The following is a 17,896-nucleotide window of genomic DNA, read 5'->3' as shown; positions in this document are numbered from 1 at the left end:
TTGGAACGAGTCCAACTCAGTGCCAAGAATGTTAAAAATAAAACTCCTTGTCCAATAGTTGGAACACACCCTAGATCTTTTCAACTTTTAATTTCAATATCGACACATTTGTAGCACATAAGTAAATACTTTTGAAAGCTTTACAAGCCCTGTGGTTTGACATTCTGTTGCTGTAGTTCAAAACACGGAAAAACCCACGAAACACCACATCTTATTAGAAGACTGAGCATTGCTCTTTTTCCTGCATGGGCAGCTGCCTCTTCGCTCACTCACATATAGCCTGTCTTCCTGCAACACCTCACCTCCCACGTTATCTCAAAGCAAGACTTCAGCAAGTTTTCTGCAGAGATTTCCCCCATAAAGCTGCCAAACACCTATATAACAACAGCACACACAAGCATTTTTTACCCTTGCTGTGTTTAATTTCAGCCAGAATTCAGTTCAGGAAGTTTATGGTCACCATGGATAGAATTTCAAATAAGAAATGATACCTGGAGCTTGAATTTATTAGGTGGTTTTAAAATTCAGTGGTGTTTCTTTTATAACTGGCACACGTCTGATTCCATGGTAACTGTCTTACAGCTATGTAAACCACTGACATGTGAAACTAGATGCGTTTTTCAGCCATCACCCTGCCTTTTAACACCTTCCATGTTCTGTCGTCGCTTTGAGCCTGTAGCTTAATAAAGTTTACATGATTCAATTCTTGTCTTGTGGGAAAAAGGGGCAATTATTATTTCTGATTATGATCGGTCACTCTGAGTTTTTCAAGCAGGCTGAACATGAAAATAGTCTCCTACACATCTCCTGCATTAGCTTCTGATTGAAAATAGACGTCATTGATGGACTCACCCATCTTGACTCGCGATGGGGAAGGCTGTTGTTGGTTTAGTGTCCAGGAAACAGAGAACATCTCCACTAGAAACTAACTGGGACAGCAGTAGCTCAGGAGGTAGAGCAGGCTGTCCAGTAATCAGAAGGTTGCAGGTTCGATCCTGGCTCTGACCAGAGAATTCTGATGTTGTGTCCATGGGCAAGACACGTAACCCTCCTTGCCTGCTGGCCAGCGCTCGGCAGCCTCACCTCTGTCAGTGTGCCCCAGGGCAGCTGTAGCTACATCGTAGCTCATCTCCACCAGCGTGTGAATGGGTGAGTCACTGATTGTGTTGTGATGCGCCTTGGGGGGTTGTAGAACCCTAAGAAAGCGCTATACAAATACAGGCAATTTACCATTTAACCGTTAGCATTAGCAACTCCACCACACAATGGAACTCCAGCAGGCTTGTGTTATTTGTGGAGATGAAACATCAACGTTGCAGAGCACAGTCAGAGGTAGAGTCGTGTTTCTGTAGTCCAATCAGAGGTGAGATCCAAATATTACTAAATAATGGGCTGCATGGTGGGGCAGTGTTAGCACTGTTGCCTCGCAGCACGAAGGTTGCAGGTTCGAAACCCGGATGCGGCCTTTCTGCGTGGAGTTGCATGTTCTCCCCATGCATGCGTGGGTTTCCTCCGGGTACTCCGGTTCCCCCCACAGACCACAACATGCCCTATAGGTTATAAATTGTAAGTCGCTTTGGATAAAAGCGTCTGCTAAATAATTAAACATAAACATAAATGAGACTCCAAATCCTGCCGCTCTCTGATGGATGGATGGGTGGGTGGATGGATGGATGGATGGATGGGTGGATGGGATGGGTGGGTGGATGAGTGACTTCTTGAAACTGATTTTGCACCTAAAATGAAAAAGAGTCACACAACCTTTTATTTATTGTGTTGGGATGTTTAAATGGAAAATTACAAACTTTTCTTTTGTGCTTCTGTCTTTTCCACAAACACAATTCCCTCAATGCGAATCGGGTGGCAGACCAAGGCGGGAGCCTTGGCGGTCCAATCCCCGGACAAGAAAACTAGTTTTTGGGACATGGAACGTCACCTCGCTGGCGGGGAAGGAGCCGGAGCTTGTGGCAGAGGTTGAGCGGTACCGGCTAGATATAGTCGGACTCACCTCGACACATTGCATTGGCTCTGGAACCCGAGACCTGGAGAGGGGTTGGACACTCTACTTTGCTGGAGTTGCTCCGGGTGAGAGGCGGAGGGCTGGGGTTGGCTTTTTGTTAGCTCCGAGACTCTCTGCCTGTGTGTTGGGGTTTACCCCGGGGGACAAGAGGGTAGCTTCCTTGCGCCTTCGGGTCGGGGAACGGGTCCTGACTGTTGTTTGTGCTTATGGGCCAAATATCAGTTCAGAGTACCCACCCTTTTTGGAGTCCCTGGGACGAGTGCTAGATAGTGCTCCATCAGGGGACTCCATTGTCCTGCTGGGGGACTTCAATGCTCACGTGGGCAATGACAGCTTGACCTGGAGGGGTGTGATTGGGAGGAACGGCCCACCTAATCTGAACTCGAGCGGTGTTTTGTTATTGGACTTCTGTGCAAGCCGCAGTTTGGCCATAACGAACACCATGTTCGAACATAAGGATGCCCACCGGTACACTTGGTACCAGGGCAGCCTAGGTCACAGGTCGATGATAGATTTTGTAGTCGTATCATCTGACCTGCGGCCGTATGTTTTGGACACCCGAGTGAAGAGAGGGGCGGAGCTGTCAACTGATCACCACCTGGTGGTGAGTTGGATCAGATGGCAAGGGAACATGCCGCGTAGACCTGGCAGACCCAAACGCATAGTAAGGGTCTGCTGGGAACGCCTGGCAGAAGAACCTGTCAAGACGGTCTTCAACTCCCACCTCCGGCAGAGCTTTGACCACGTCCCGAGAGCAGTGGGGGACATTGAGTCCGAGTGGGCCTTGTTCCACTCTGCGATTGTCGAGGCGGCTGTTGCTAGCTGTGGCCGTAAGGTGGCCGGTGCCAGTCGTGGTGGCAACCCCCGTACCCGCTGGTGGAGACCAGAGGTTCGGGGAGCCGTCAGGCTGAAGAAGGAGGCCTACAGGGCGTGGCTGGTCTGTGGGTCTCCGGAGGCAGCAGACAGGTACCGGATAGCCAAGCGGGGTGCAGCAGTGGCAGTTGCCGAGGCAAAATCTCGGGCATGGGAGGAGTTTGGTGAGGCCATGGAGAAAGACTATCGATCGGCTCCAAAGAGGTTCTGGCAAACTGTCCGGCGCCTCAGGAGAGGAAGGCAGCAACTCGCTCACACTGTTTACAGTGGGGATGGGGAGCTGCTGACGTCAACTGAGGCTATAGTCGGACGGTGGAAGGAATACTTTGAGGAGCTCCTCAATCCCACCAATGCGCATTCCGAGGAGGAACCAGAGCTGGGAGGCCTGGGGATGGACTGTCCGATCTCGGGGGCAGAAGTTGCTGAGGTAGTCAAACAACTACACAGCGGCGGAGCCCCGGGGGCGGATGAGGTTCGTCCTGGGTATCTCAAGGCTATGGATGTTGTAGGGCTGTCATGGTTGACACGTCTCTACAACATTGCGTGGTCATCGGGGGCAGTTCCTAGGGAGTGGCAGACCGGGGTGGTGGTCCCCATCTTTAAGAAGGGTGACCTGAGGGTGTGTTCCAACTATAGGGGGATCACACTCCTCAGCCTCCCTGGAAAGGTCTACGCCAAGGTACTGGAGAGGAGGGTCCGATCGATAGTTGAATCTCAGATAGAGGAGGAGCAATGTGGTTTTCGTCCTGGCCGTGGAACTGTGGACCAGCTCTATACCCTTGCAAGGGTGATGGAGGGGGCATGGGAGTTTGCCCAACCAATCCACATGTGTTTTGTGGATTTGGAGAAGGCTTATGACCGTGTCCCCAGGGGCACCCTGTGGGGGACACTCCAGGAGTATGGGGTGGGTGGCTTTCTGTTAAGGGCCATTCAGTCCCTTTACCAGAGGAGCGTGAGTTTGGTCCGCATAGCCGGTAGTAAGTCGGACCTGTTCCCAGTGAGGGTTGGACTCCGCCAGGGCTGCCCTTTGTCACCGGTTCTGTTCATCACTTTTATGGACAGAATTTCTAGACGCAGCCGTGGTGTGGAGTGTGTCGAGTTTGGTGGCAGGAGAATCTCGTCTCTGCTTTTTGCGGATGATGTGGTCCTCCTAGCTTCATCCAGCTCTGACCTTCAGCTCTTGCTGGGTAGGTTCGCGGCTGAATGTGAAGCGGCTGGGATGAGGATCAGCACCTCCAAATCTGAGACCATGGTTCTCGACCGGAAAAGGGTGGCTTGCCAACTCCGGGTCGGGGGAGAGGTCCTACCTCAAGTGGAGGAGTTTAAGTATCTCGGGGTCTTGTTCACGAGTGAGGGTAGGAGGGATCGGGAGATCGACAGGCGGATTGGTTCGGCGTCTGCAGTGATGCGGACGCTGAGCCGATCTGTCGTGGGGAAGAGGGAGCAGAGCCAGAAAGCCAGGCTCTCGATTTACCGGTCGATCTACGTCCCAATCCTCACCTATGGTCATGAGCTTTGGGTAATGACCGAAAGAACGAGATCGCGGATACAAGCGGCCAAAATGAGTTTCCTCCGTAGGGTGGCCGGGCTCAGCCTTAGAGATAGGGTGAGGAGCTCGGACATTCGGGAGGGACTCGGAGTAGAACCGTTGCTCCTCCGGATCGAAAGGAGCCAGTTGAGGTGGTTTGGGCATCTGGTCAGGATGCCTCCTGGACGCCTCCCCGGGGAGGTGTTTCGGGCATGTCCTGCCGGCAGAAGGCCCCCGGGTCGACCCAGGACACGTTGGAGAGGTTACATCTCCAATCTGGTCCGGGAACGCCTTGGGGTCCTGCCGGAGGAGCTGGTGGACAAGGCCGGGGAGAGGACGGCCTGGAGCTCCCTAGTTGGGATGCTGCCCCCGCGACCCGGACCCGGATAAGCGGAGGAAGACGAGACGAGAGACGAGACAATTCCCTCATACTAAAACAAGCTGACAGGTTCTCACAGACAAATGGTTTTCTTGGGAAAGCAGCTCTTTGTTAGCCGTGCTGTTGTCAAAATACTTCAGCATTGCTGGAATGTCAAAACTAAGTCCAACCCTAGGTAATCTGATTACTAGCATCCCTGTCTGGTTTTACTTCCTGAACAAACTCTTTTTTTTTCACGTTCTTTTTTCACAAAGTGGCAGTTTGAGAAACACAGCTCCGTGTCAAAAAGAGGCGCTGTGGTGGGATATTTTCACTGTTGGCCTTTTGCCCTTATAAAGAATTGATTTGCCCGTGGGGACCAGTGATGGGTGTTTCATCTTGATCCTTCATGGAAAACCTTTCATAGCAAAGGAGGAGAGCAGGGATTGTGACTTATAGTCCCTCTGAACAAAAAATAAAAAGGAATATTAATAAACTTTTTTTTTCAACCTGACAGCCAGTCTTCCTGTCAGTTTTCATGTTCCTTGAAGCTGAGTTTCTAGATCATTCCAGCCAGCCATGGAGGAAGGAAGAGTCCTACAGATCCCAGAATACACACCAGCACAAACATCCAGAGGAAAATCCTGTCAATGACCATCGCCACGTATTTCCAGTCCTCCTTCACCTAGCAGAAAGAACAAACAGCACAGAGGTACATTTCAATCCGTTCTACTTAGCAGTCGGCACTTTTCACACTTCAGTGATTTCTCTAGAATGGCTGATGTTTTTCCGCCATGAGGCAGAATTTTCCTAAAAGTCACTCGATCCATGTTTCTTTTTACAAAATAACTCCGTCAACTTAAAGGGACTTTACGGACTTTTGAATTTTTATGCTCACGATTGCCCCCTCTGGCCAAAAGCGTAACGGCAGCTTCAGTAGTAGGCTCGTGCACGAGGCGCGCATGCTGTACGTGCACACTCCTTAACGAAAATAACAGCTGAGACAGTCCCGTGTGTGTGTGTGTGTGTGTGTGTGTGGCCCGGAGGACAGAGGACAGGAGAATGCGCAGCTAATTAATTAAATAATTTGGTTCTGTACCTTTCTCTTCAGCACAGCCGACAAAGGTTTATGATGGGTCAGTCCTCCTGCATGCTCAGATCATTCCCTTCCCTTGCTTGAAAAATTGTTCCAAAATGAAAGTTGAACCCACATCTTTTTTATCTGTGAATTCAATGCCGTTCAGCGAGTCTCAAATAAATATTTGGGCATCTTACTGTAAAAAATATACCATTAATGTAAAAAAGAAACTCTAAATAAACTATGTTCACATCCAGAATCAAACCCAGGTCTTCTGCACGAAAGTCTGACGTCTTACTAGGTGAGCTAAAGCGCCAGTAATGTCCTTTGTATCTGTAACATTTATATCCTTGATGACAGCTGAAACAAAGAACGGTTCGAAGCGAAAATGGCTTTTTTGTTGCTAATTTGCAGGAAATATCTAGAAGAAAGTTCTACAGAAAGTAGCTAAGGGTCCTCAGAAATGTAGCTAGCTTTGTCACTAGGCGTTAGGAACAGCGACAAAGTGGCACTGCCTCTCTCTCTGCTGTTAAAGCTACGGATAGCAGATGCTACGGGCGATGCCTGAGCGTGAACGCGCATGAAGCAGCCTGCTCGACCCGAGCATCTCTCTTTTTCTGTGATTTTACAGAAAAACAGGCAATCACAGTAAAAATGCCAGGGCTCATTCTACAGGACCAGGGCATTGCAGGAGAACGTATGAAGAAGACATTTATTATTTCTATTCATGTTTTGGCTGTCAAACTTCCATAATGCCCCTTTAAATAGGTTCTGTTGTGTGGAGGAACGGCTGCAGCTTTTAGGTGCAACGTGGTACGTACGGTTGAGGCATTTCGTTTCTTTACACTGCAAAAAAAAAAAAAAAACGATTTTCAAGAAAGTAAAAAAAAAATAACAAATTTTTAGACATTTCATATTATTTTTAGTCTAAAGAGAAACAATTTTTCTCATCTACAAAAAACATCACTACTTGAAATTAAGTAAATATTCTTAAATAAGTTCAAATTTTCTTGTTTTGAGTTTAAAAATCTGTAAATGGGATACGCAGATGTTGCTTAGTTAGATTTCTTAAAGGGACATTCTACCCAAAAGTGGAATTTTGTCTGTTGACATAGCTATTTCTGATTTAGACGAGTCGTTCTCTTGACCCGGTGTTCTGACTATCCGTGCTTCCTTGTCAAATATTCCTACAGCAGTGTGTTATGACAGTTTCGCTCTTGTTTACAATACAGTAACACGGGTACTAAACAGTTTAATTTAAATAGGTGATATTACTGAAAAATACAGAACTGTAGTGTAATTACTAGCTAAATTAAACAGTGTTTGTTGTGATTTATTTATGAAAAGGACTGTGTTTGTCATGATTCCGTGAATGACGGTAAATAATGGGAGAAATCCCTTGTTTACAGTATAATAACGGTATTTTCCAAGCCATTTACAAGCTAACGGTCAGGTAAACATACAACAAGCAGCAGTATAACAACTTCTACGTAGTGCACTCTTCAGGTAAACAGCTTGTGACGTAGTAGTTGGTCTGCACATGTGCACTTCCCCAAAATATAGCACACATCAATGAGTTGCGCGGATAGTCAGAACACCTTTAGCTTTAGCTTAGCATAAAACACAGTAAGTGGATGGGACCAGCACTGTGAGAAAAAAAGTCCTTAAAATCAGACAGCATGTGAAAATAAAAAGTAACACGAAGGAAACACAGGCGACATTTTTGACTTGGGACTACTTAATGGCAAAGCGCAGCTTTAAGCTTCTGCTGAAAGGCGCAGGGACACCTAATCCCATAAACACTTCTGCACGTTGCTTGCCAACCGCTAAGACAAGCTGCACAGAGATTATCTACAGTAGTTTAAGTTATGTTTGTAATTTGAGAAAAAATGTACCTACGTTTAGGGTTGTCATGGCAACCCACGTCCTTACGCCTTTTCTAGCAGGAAACGTCTTAACATTAGAATAAGACTAATAGAAGTTTTAGATCTGTAGCTGTATTGGGGGTTAGATCAGGGTACTAAATAGAGGGATGTAGGAGGACAACTTTGGTTACAGTGCAGCTGACTGCAGGTTAGCAGAAGAAGACGTTCTACTAAGCATCAGGGCTGCAAATACATTAACATTTAGGGCATTATTTGAACAAAAAAACACATACATCTAAATATAGATTTGTTTCCTAAAACTTGACATGGATGCATATTTGTTGTAAGAGTATTTTCACTCATGAATTATGTTAGCTCAGGCAAAAAATGTTGATGAATCTGAGAATCCAGTCATGTCAGCCTTTCTCAGATGCAGGATTTGTTTGGAGCAGTTTGAGATTGTATTTCAGGCTAAAGGATGCTCACAGAGTCTGCTCATGATCGGTTAGTAAAACTCGACAAAACTGAGGATTTAATACCTGGAATATCAGTTAAAAACAAGTGGCCTAATGGAGAAGTGACTCAACGTTGAAAAAGATGTGAGAAAACACGAATCACCGCGTCTTCCTTGGGAAAGAAAATCTGTTGTTTTTTCTTTGCCACCCACCTTCCTCTTAATGCACACTCAAAAGCTCGTTTTATGACTCAAGCCTATGAATTGTGCTGGAACGTTGTCAATAAATTTGAAATGGCAAAGTGATCTACGTGGAAATGCTTGGAAAAATGACAGCGTTTAGGCAAGGCAAATAAAAGGAGTTGACTGCAATCAGTGTCTACAAAAGTCAGTCCACAGGTGAGGAAACTGTCAGTGTCAAACACGTCCTCATTACTGGAAATACTCCGGAGAAGTTCCTCAGCAGAGAAGGGAAAAAGTGCACTCGGGATGTAAAAGTAAGAAATTTAACTTCCCTAAACTCCAACACAACTTTCAAATCACTCTGAAGTGAATGTTACAGTGGATGTGGTTTCCAGGGGTGTCGCCATGACGTTTTCAAAAGGGTGAGGTGGCACCAAAACCAAAACAATTTTTACTACATTCATATGCTGATATAAGGGCGAGAGATTAGGGAATCGCCTGTTTTGTTTGCCCCCCCCCCCCCCCCCCCCCCCCCCGGCTACATCTTGAATATATCTTAGAAATTACAAGGTAAGGGAGTTAACCTCTCATTCTATTTCTCCATGACAGAAACTTTAAGGATCCCTCAGACTGCAGAGAGATTTTTGTCCTTTTTTTTGTTCCCACTCTATGAGAGCTGATTAACTTATTTTTTATACTTTTTTATTTGGGACAGGGAAACAACTACAACATTCTGGGCCAGGATTGGTTCCTCCTGGTCTAATGTCTCAGCCATGTTGGAAGAAAGGTCACATTGAAGCAGATTTCCTCATCAGCTAACTGAGCGTTTGACAGTTTTTCTTCTTTATAAGAAGCTAAAGAGGGACATAGATTTGCTTACAATCAATGAAATCACAAGGTTGCCAAGTCTGCTTCGAGTCAATACCAGTCAACAAAATGCAGCAGTGCTTTGTAAAGATCCTAAGCCAGTAACAGGAGCGACCCAGAAGTTATTTCTTGTACCCCTAAGTAGCCACAACATCTTTTTGTTGTAGCTAACGTTAAGCTAACAATGCTAACGGTGAATTAGAAGCAAATAGTCAGACCTAAAAAAATGCCAAGCTACTTTTCCTATTACCAACAACTCAATGTTGCAGTGAAATGTATTTATCTACTTCTCAACTTACTGCGTACGACCCCAGGAAGAACAGTTTTCACTACTGTGAAGACTAATGGGGATTCCTTAAATAAACAAATAAACAAATCTTGACTGGTCAGCTACAATCTTCTGCTGAACCGTAGCTTGCAACAGCCGTGAGAATCCCACAGTAGTGGGAAAGTCAATTGTTTTGTTTTGAAAATGGTCATTCTTTCAGAATGCACCAACTGATGACACCGCTGGCCGTCTCACACTCCCAGACAGGGCCCTCCTCCCCCCTCTCAATTGCTCAACCAGAGACCAGCTGCACACTTCCTCATCTTACCCCCCCACCCCTCCACGCTCTGTTAATGAATCATGTCATAGAGGTGATTCTCCAATGTCTATGAAGCATTTTTTTTACGACTGCCATCTGATGAAAACTGCACACCTGCCATTCTTTTGGTTTGGTGTGCCATCCTGCCCTTTTGGAAACGTTAGGGAGGCACCCTTGGAAACCCCCATAGTATTCCGATGGAGAAACAATGCGTTTCCAAAGCCCCCTTCAGACTGACATTCTGGAATATGTGTGGACAATTCAGTCCGGTTTTTAACCAGAACTGTTTTCAGACCTAACATTTTTGTACCTGAACTTGTCCTTTTGGCTGCCTTCACACAGCAGGGAAAAGTTCCAGATGTCTGAGGGGGAGGGGGTGGGAAGGCTGTACCCGGGTATTGCGTAAATATAGTGCGGCGGGCGTACATGCGTAATTTACCCAAACAAAGCTATTCGGTCAAACATGGCCAACGAAGAGATAGAATTCCTCTCACTGATCGGACTTATGTGAAGCATAATTCTGCGCACACGAAGACGCATAAGAGACCTGGATGATGAAGCTCAATGGTTAAAAGGAATCACGGAAGCGGTGTGAAGCGCTCCGTCGCGCGTCTATGAGACGGTACTGTAGGAGGCGAGCTGCCATGGTTTGCCGCATGCTACAGGAGCGAGCTATCTAGGTGCGCACAGCGTCCCCCGGCCCCTTCCTCCTCCCCCTCCTCCCTGCCCGGAACTCGACCTCACCAGTCTGAAGCAGCTACCCTGTCCGTGACAAGTCCGGTCCTGTTACTAGGGGCTTCGTCCGGTTTAATTACAGAAAAGGTTATCCGGATGTTTGTGTTCAGACACAAAGGTCTTGAGGACAGACATTTCCGTTTGTCATGGCCTGTCTGACTGGGGCTCTAGTCTGCTTTGGGCAGCAGGTATTTCTGCTTGGGGCGCCATAAGAACCTTGTAGCACCACTGCCTCCGCATTTATGCAATCTTTGGTTTCCAAGTTTCCATAACTCATTATTTATTGTGAAATAATTTCAGTTCAAATGGGGCTTTTTGGGTATTTGACTTTAGCCAACTTCTTTTGGTCCATTTAAGACATTTTTTCACAGCAAAAGAAATTTCTCTGAACTTACTGAAAAGTCTGCATCCTCCGCCCTGAGATGATCAGCGATGTACTGAACTCCTTCTATGGCTCGTTGCATAGCCGGTGAAATCATTGGGGTCTGACGATCTAGCTGGGTGCTTGCATCTTTGGTAGACACGGCTGGTGGGGTTTCCTGTAAGTTCTCCCTGGACCTCACCTTCTTGGAAGTCCCCTTAACTCCATCATCATGCAGACAGCAGTACTGAAAACTGTGGGAGCGACATCTAGGCTCAGTTCTCTGAGGAAGAGCTTCCTGTTGGTTGCACATTTGCTCTGCACTAAGTGAACGACCATTTAAGGCCAAAGTGCTTGGTTTTTCTCTGGATGGGTTGGGGAATGGGCCCAGTTGCAAAGTTGGGGGTAAGGACAATTGTGAAGCAGACATGCTAGCAGAGTTGTGTCTACATAGGGGGTGTTTCTCTGAGAGAACTGAATACTGGCCAGATGTGGCTTTCCAAAAAATGTTGACATCCAGTGGATGATCCTCGCTGCAGTTCCCATGAGGAGAAGATGGTGGTGAGGCTGAGCAGACAAGGATTCCCGGACTATCCGATGGAGTTTTTGCTAGTGTGTTGTCTGTCTGCGCCATCTGTTGAAGCCCTGTGTCTAATCCTATCCAAAACGCCTGTGAGTTGCTTGTTGTAGAAATGGTTGGGCGGTGCATCATCTCAATCAGCTTCTTGCAGTGCTGCTTTGCAGTGCCCGGTGGACGTTTCATTATCAGGACTCGAGGCACCAAGTCAAGGAACACTCGACGCACCCAGTGAGGCATGCTGTGTGTTTTTGGCGATCTGTGGTGTACATTCAACACAAAGACTGTAATTATGATGGAAAGCGTGACAAACACCATTGTGAAGAGCAGGTATTCACCAATCAGCGGAATCACCAGTGAAGTAGATGGTATAATCTCTGTTATCAGCAGGAGGAACACTGTCAGGGACAGTAAGACCGAAATACACAGAGTGATCTTCTCTCCGCACTGCGACGGTAAATAAAACACCAGAACCGTTAGACAGGAGATAAGCAGGCAGGGGATGATGAGGTTGATAGTGTAGAACAAAGGAAGCCTCCGGATGATGAAGTAGTAAGTGATGTCTGCATATATCTCTGTGCAACACTCATACTTTTTAGTGTTGTACTTGCCCACTGCGTTAACAATGACCCACTCCCCGCTCTCCCAGTAATCCATCTGGTCCACATTACTGGCCATACTGATCAGATCTATCTTGGCACGGTCGTAGGTCCACGAGCCAAACTTCATCTTGCAGCTCTGCTGGTCAAAAGGGAAAAACGTGACATCTATGCTGCACGAAGATTTATAAATGGCCGGTGGGGTCCACTTTATGTGTCCATCATAAAACAGATGAGCCTTCGTGAGGTGAGTTACTGCAAAGTCGCCATCCGCACTGCAGGTGAAGAAAGGAACATTGGTGAAATGTTACTTAAAGTTTTACCCTTCATTAAACTTTGTGATGTGAGGTTGCATTCCAATACTTTGGTTTGCTGAAGATGTCCTCCAGATCTCTGGACATTAACTTAGAAAAATCAAAGCTGTTATTAAATAAAACTTCCAGTTAAGACTTACTCATGTTGCACATACTTTCTTTTTTGTTTTCACCTGTGATTTTCTTTCCCTGAGTGCGATCGTCAAGGTCAGTATCATTTCTTGGCTGTTTGTCGTACTGTGCTGTATTTCAGAAAGATTACTTGCAAAAATTAGTAACTGAAAATATTCAGTTTAAATAATAATTATATTGTTTAAATCATAATTAAATATATATTACGCGTTTTGTAAATTATTCTTTTTTGTATGGTTATCAAAAATACTTTAAAGAGCAGGGGCTGTGCAGTGGAGCAGTGGTTAGAGCTGTTGCCTTGCAGTAAGAAGGTCCTGGGTTCGCTTCCTAGCCTGGGATCTTTCTGCATGGAGTTTGCGTGTTCTCCCTGTGCATGCGTGGGTTCTCTCTGGGTCCTCCGGCTCCCTCCCACAGTCCAGAAACCTTACTGATAGGTTATTTGGTCTGCCTAAACTTTCCTTAGGTGCGAATGTCTCTGTGTTGCCCTGCGATGGACTGGCACTCTGTCCAGGGTGTACCCCGCCTGATTGCCCATTGACTGCTGGAGATAGGCACCAGCCTGTGCATGGCAGTTGTGTCGTACAACACAGCTTTTCCAGGTGGATGTCTTTAAATTAGAACGAAATGAAGGCATTTCACCGGTGCCTTGTTGAAGCAAGCCCAATCACCCTTCCTCTTTCTATTCTACTGCAGAAAGTATTACTTTGTTTGATCCTTACATTTCTTTGCATGCATGGCCATTAAGGCGGACTTTGTTCACATTTACTCTAGCTAAATTACTCATTGAAATTGGCACAAGATGTGACGTTTGGCAAAACGGATTCCTCATATTTTCCCCAGCAGTGCCACCATCTGCTGGAATGAAGGCGTAGACATACTTGACACACGGTTGTGACTTGAAAATAGCGGCAATTAAGTGCAACTGTGTGATGGAAAAGAGCCAATTTGGTTTACAATGTGTTGATGCAGAAACTCACTTGTTGTAGAGGACAATATCCGGCCTCCAGATGATCTCAGAGGGGATACGGATGGAGGTGACATTTTCATACTCCTCTGGGTTCCAGCGGAGTTTGTAATCATTCCATTCCTGCAGGAAAGCAACAGTCATATTTACATACTGCAGCCTTTTTTTAACTGAATTGGTTTGGTCTCTTGTAGTTTCTTACTTGCTTGACCCAGACGTTCGTTGTCATCATCTGGTTTTTTTCATCCTTGTAATGGAAATAAAATAAAATGTAGCATTAGCCATCTTCTGGATTAACATGTGAGATTCTGTAATATGCCATGAAATAAATAAACTAATCAGCCAACGCTTCCTGCAGAAGCACCCTGTTTCTTCAGCAGCAAGCCGCTCTCTCCAGCTAATCCACAGCTACATCTAAGACACGGCAGTCAGCGAATGCACTCTGCAGGAAAAGACAACTTCACCTGGAGTTGACACTCACCGCCAGGCATGTGGAACAAGTACTGTCAACGATCTCGGTGTCAAAAAGCTGGAAAATCACCTTCGTGAGGAGGGAAAGTTGCATAATCTATGGTCTAAATGCCTCTCCAGACAGGTTTGAGTGGATGTATTGAAACAGCTTCTAACAGACGACAAAATCTCCACCAGGATTGTTGAACATGTAGGTTGCATCTATGTGCATGAAACCAGTCGTGTCGAATGCAAAAACACCAGCAAGATTTAATGTATGGATGCAGCTTTGAACATGCTAGATTACACAATAACTGATTTAATTTAGGAAACTCTTCTGATCTCTTTTGTTGTGGTTTCATTTCCGCTGATAAGTGATCTGTGTTATTTATTACGCTTGCTTGGTTGTAGCTTTGAGCGTGTTATAATGAATCTGTATAAATAGACAGGGTAAAATTAAAAATCACAGCAATGGTGTCTACAAGAAAGCGCTGCAAAGACTCCATCTGCTAAGGAAGCTAAGAGCACTCAATGTGAACAAGGACATCCTAACAATTGTATATAAATCACTGATTGAATCCATTCTAATTTTCAGTATTACAGCTCGGTATAATTTTCTCACAGTTAAAGACAAAACAACTCTCTCGCGTTGTTAAATTAGGCAGCAAAATTACAGGTTCATCTCAGATCCCACTTTCTGTTCTTCACGAGCGAGCAGCGCACAGGAAGGCTACCCTGATCAGTACAGACTCAACCCACCCATGAACCCACATTTTCAGTTACTTCCGTCAGGAAGGAGGTTCAGGGTTCCATCGGCCAAGAAAGGTGCCTATAAGAAATCATTTGTTCCCACCGCAATTACAATTTTGAATTCTTAAAGTTTATTTTTTACGATGATAACATTTTAATACCTTTTAATTGTCTTTTTATGTATTTGTGTGAATGTGATATGGACTGTATTGTATTGTAAGGTGAGCCATGTCAAAGACGAATTTCTGCCTCAATTCAAGGTGGACAATAAAGTCTATCTATCTATCTATCTATCTATCTATCTATCTATCTATCTATCTATCTATCTATCTATCTATCTATCTATCTATCTATCTATCTATCTATCTATCTATCTATCTATCTATCGATCATCTATCTATCTATCTATCTATCTATCTATCTATCTATCTATCTATCTATCTATCATCTATCTATCATCTATCTATCTATCTATCTATCTATCTATCTATCTATCTATCTATCTATCTATCTATCTATCATCGATCGATCTATCTTCGATGGATCTATCTATCTATCTATCTATCTATCTATCTATCTATCTATCTTCTATCGATCGATCGATCGATCGATCGATCGATCGATCGATCGATCGATCGATCATCTATCTATCTATCTATCTATCTATCTATCTATCTATCTATCGATCGATCGATCGATCTATCTATCTATCTATCTATCTATCTATCTATCTATCTATCTATCTATCGATCGATCTATCTATCTATCTATCTATCTATCTATCTATCTATCTATCTATCTATCTATCTATCTATCTATCGATCGATCTATCTATCATCGATGGATCGATCTATCTATCATCGATGGATCTATCTATCTATCATCGATCTATCTATCTATCATCGATCTATCTATCTATCTATCTATCTATCTATCTATCTATCTATCTATCTATCTATCTATCTATCTATCTATCTATCTATCTATCTATCTATCTATCTATCTATCTATCTATCTATCTATCTATCTATCTATCTATCTATCCATCCATCCATCCATCCATCCATCCATCCATCCATCCATCCATCCATCTATCTATCTATCTATCTATCTATCTATCTATCTATCTATCTATCTATCTATCTATCCATCTATCTATCTATCTATCTATCTATCTATCTTCGATCTATCTATCATCTATCTATCCATCTATCCATCGATCTATCTATCTTCGATCTATCCATCTATCCATCGATCTATCTATCTTCGATCTATCTATCTATCTATCTATCTATCTATCTATCTATCTATCTATCTATCTATCTATCTATCTATCTATCTATCTATCTATCTATCTATCTATCTATCTATCTATCTATCTATCTATCTATCTATCTTCGATCTATCTATCATCTATCTATCCATCTATCCATCGATCTATCTATCTTCGATCTATCCATCTATCCATCGATCTATCTATCTTCGATCTATCTATCTATCTATCTATCTATCTATCTATCTATCTATCTATCTATCTATCTATCTATCTATCTATCTATCTATCTATCTATCTATCTATCTATCTATCTATCTATCTATCTATCCATCTATCCATCCATCTATCTATCTATCTATCTATCTATCTATCTATCTATCTATCTATCTATCTATCTATCTATCTATCTATCTATCTATAGTGTCCTTCACAACAACAGTATAGCCTACAACAACAAGCACATTCTGATCTGATTATTTGCTTGAAATGAATGAAAATTCCTCTTTAACCACCTGCTTTAGAATTCAAATTTTAAAGCTCATTTTCCAAAACATTTTTTTATAAAGGTACATTATATTAACGTAGAAGATAAAGCTCTCCGCGCATCATCGACTCCGGTTGGTGCTCTATGGCTGGAGGACATCCAGAATGAGGAAAAGAAGAGCTGGAGCACTAGAATGAGTATAAATACCTTTAATAGGTGCAGACAAACAAATCTAACGTTTCAACCTGATGTGTTATCGTCTCTGTAAGTTTAACATTATTCTCTCTCCAGTTTCTATTTTCGGAAAAGGTCACACACGCTCAAGATAATTACTTTTCCTAGAAAAGAGAGGCAGGTGAACGCTAAGAAAATTATACGCTTTTGATGTAATTCAAACAGAAATAAAGCTATTAGCCTTTGTCCTGTTCTTCATTTAGATGACACTGACTGAATGTCACTCATCGCTGGAGGAACTTCCATCACGGTGACAGAAAGATGAATAGGAAATGGAATAACGTTGTCTACAGTAATTGCGTGCCTAAATGGGTGCTAAACAGCAAATATAGCAACAAACGTTGCTTCCATAAGTAGACATGAACACCGACGTCGTCTCCTTCTCTACCCGTTGTAAGAAAGTGAAGATGTGATGATGTTGCAGGAAGAGGCGTTTTCTATTTAAACCTCAAAAACCTCGATACAGCTAAAGACATCAAATAAAAAGCTGCAACAGCAAGACAAGAAAACAGGACGTGTCCCGTATGATCGTGTCAGAGCGCGGTTTGCGTTGTCGGCAGTAAGTTGGGCTCATTTCAGTGAGAGTTGGACTCCGCCAAGGCCGCCCTTTGTCACCGGTTCTTATAAAGCTGGGCGATACAGCCCGAAAATAAAATCTCCGATTTAATTATTTTTAATTCGATTTACGATTTTTCTCAATTCTCTCTCCCTCTCAATTATTAAAAATAGCAATAAGTACAATTGGAAGGCACCTTAAAGCCAATTCTGTTTTTATTTAATCACAAGCAAGACAAATATGACCCTCATTTCTGAGATGAATAATGGACAAATGAACACCCTCTGGAATCAAAGTGCCACGCTGCACGACCGTCGCAGGAAACCCAAACCAGATTATTTCATTCCTTTCTTAGGAACAAACTTCCCACTCTCACTGGTGGCCATGGAGTCGCTTGCTGTTGCTGTTTCGTGTGCGTGCTGTGACGTTGTTGTTGCGGTTGTGTGAAACTAACGCTACGGAAGCTCAGGGGGGCCAAAAAGGCGCTATTACATAAAAATTCAATTTACTTTTTTTAAATTGCCCACAACAAAAAACATTCAAATTAATTAATTAAATCGATTTATCACCCAGGCCTAGGTTCTTATCATCATTTTCTATGTGGATCAGGATTTCTAGGTGCAACCAAGGTGTTGAGGGGATCCATTTTGG

At 44.0% G+C, this 17,896-nt stretch overlaps 1 protein-coding gene across 1 annotated transcript in view; it reads right to left on the bottom strand.

The window, feature by feature from the left end:
- Positions 1–1,742: 1,742 nt before the first annotated feature.
- The window catches only part of chrna4b (cholinergic receptor, nicotinic, alpha 4b), a 23,895-nt gene continuing 7,741 nt past the window's right edge, over positions 1,743–17,896 (bottom strand). The window contains exons 3-6 of the mRNA XM_015968570.3: positions 13,698–13,742; positions 13,509–13,618; positions 10,944–12,360; positions 1,743–5,464 (exon numbers count right to left, since the gene is read on the bottom strand). Coding sequence (XP_015824056.3) covers positions 5,339–5,464; positions 10,944–12,360; positions 13,509–13,618; positions 13,698–13,742 — 1,698 coding nt within the window. The 3' untranslated portion in view covers positions 1,743–5,338. The remainder of the gene's footprint in view (positions 5,465–10,943; positions 12,361–13,508; positions 13,619–13,697; positions 13,743–17,896) is intronic.

Source organism: Nothobranchius furzeri, chromosome 15 (genome assembly GCF_043380555.1).
Source record: "Nothobranchius furzeri strain GRZ-AD chromosome 15, NfurGRZ-RIMD1, whole genome shotgun sequence".
NCBI classification, from domain to species: Eukaryota; Metazoa; Chordata; class Actinopteri; order Cyprinodontiformes; family Nothobranchiidae; genus Nothobranchius; species Nothobranchius furzeri.
This window is presented reverse-complemented; position numbering and strand designations above follow the sequence as displayed.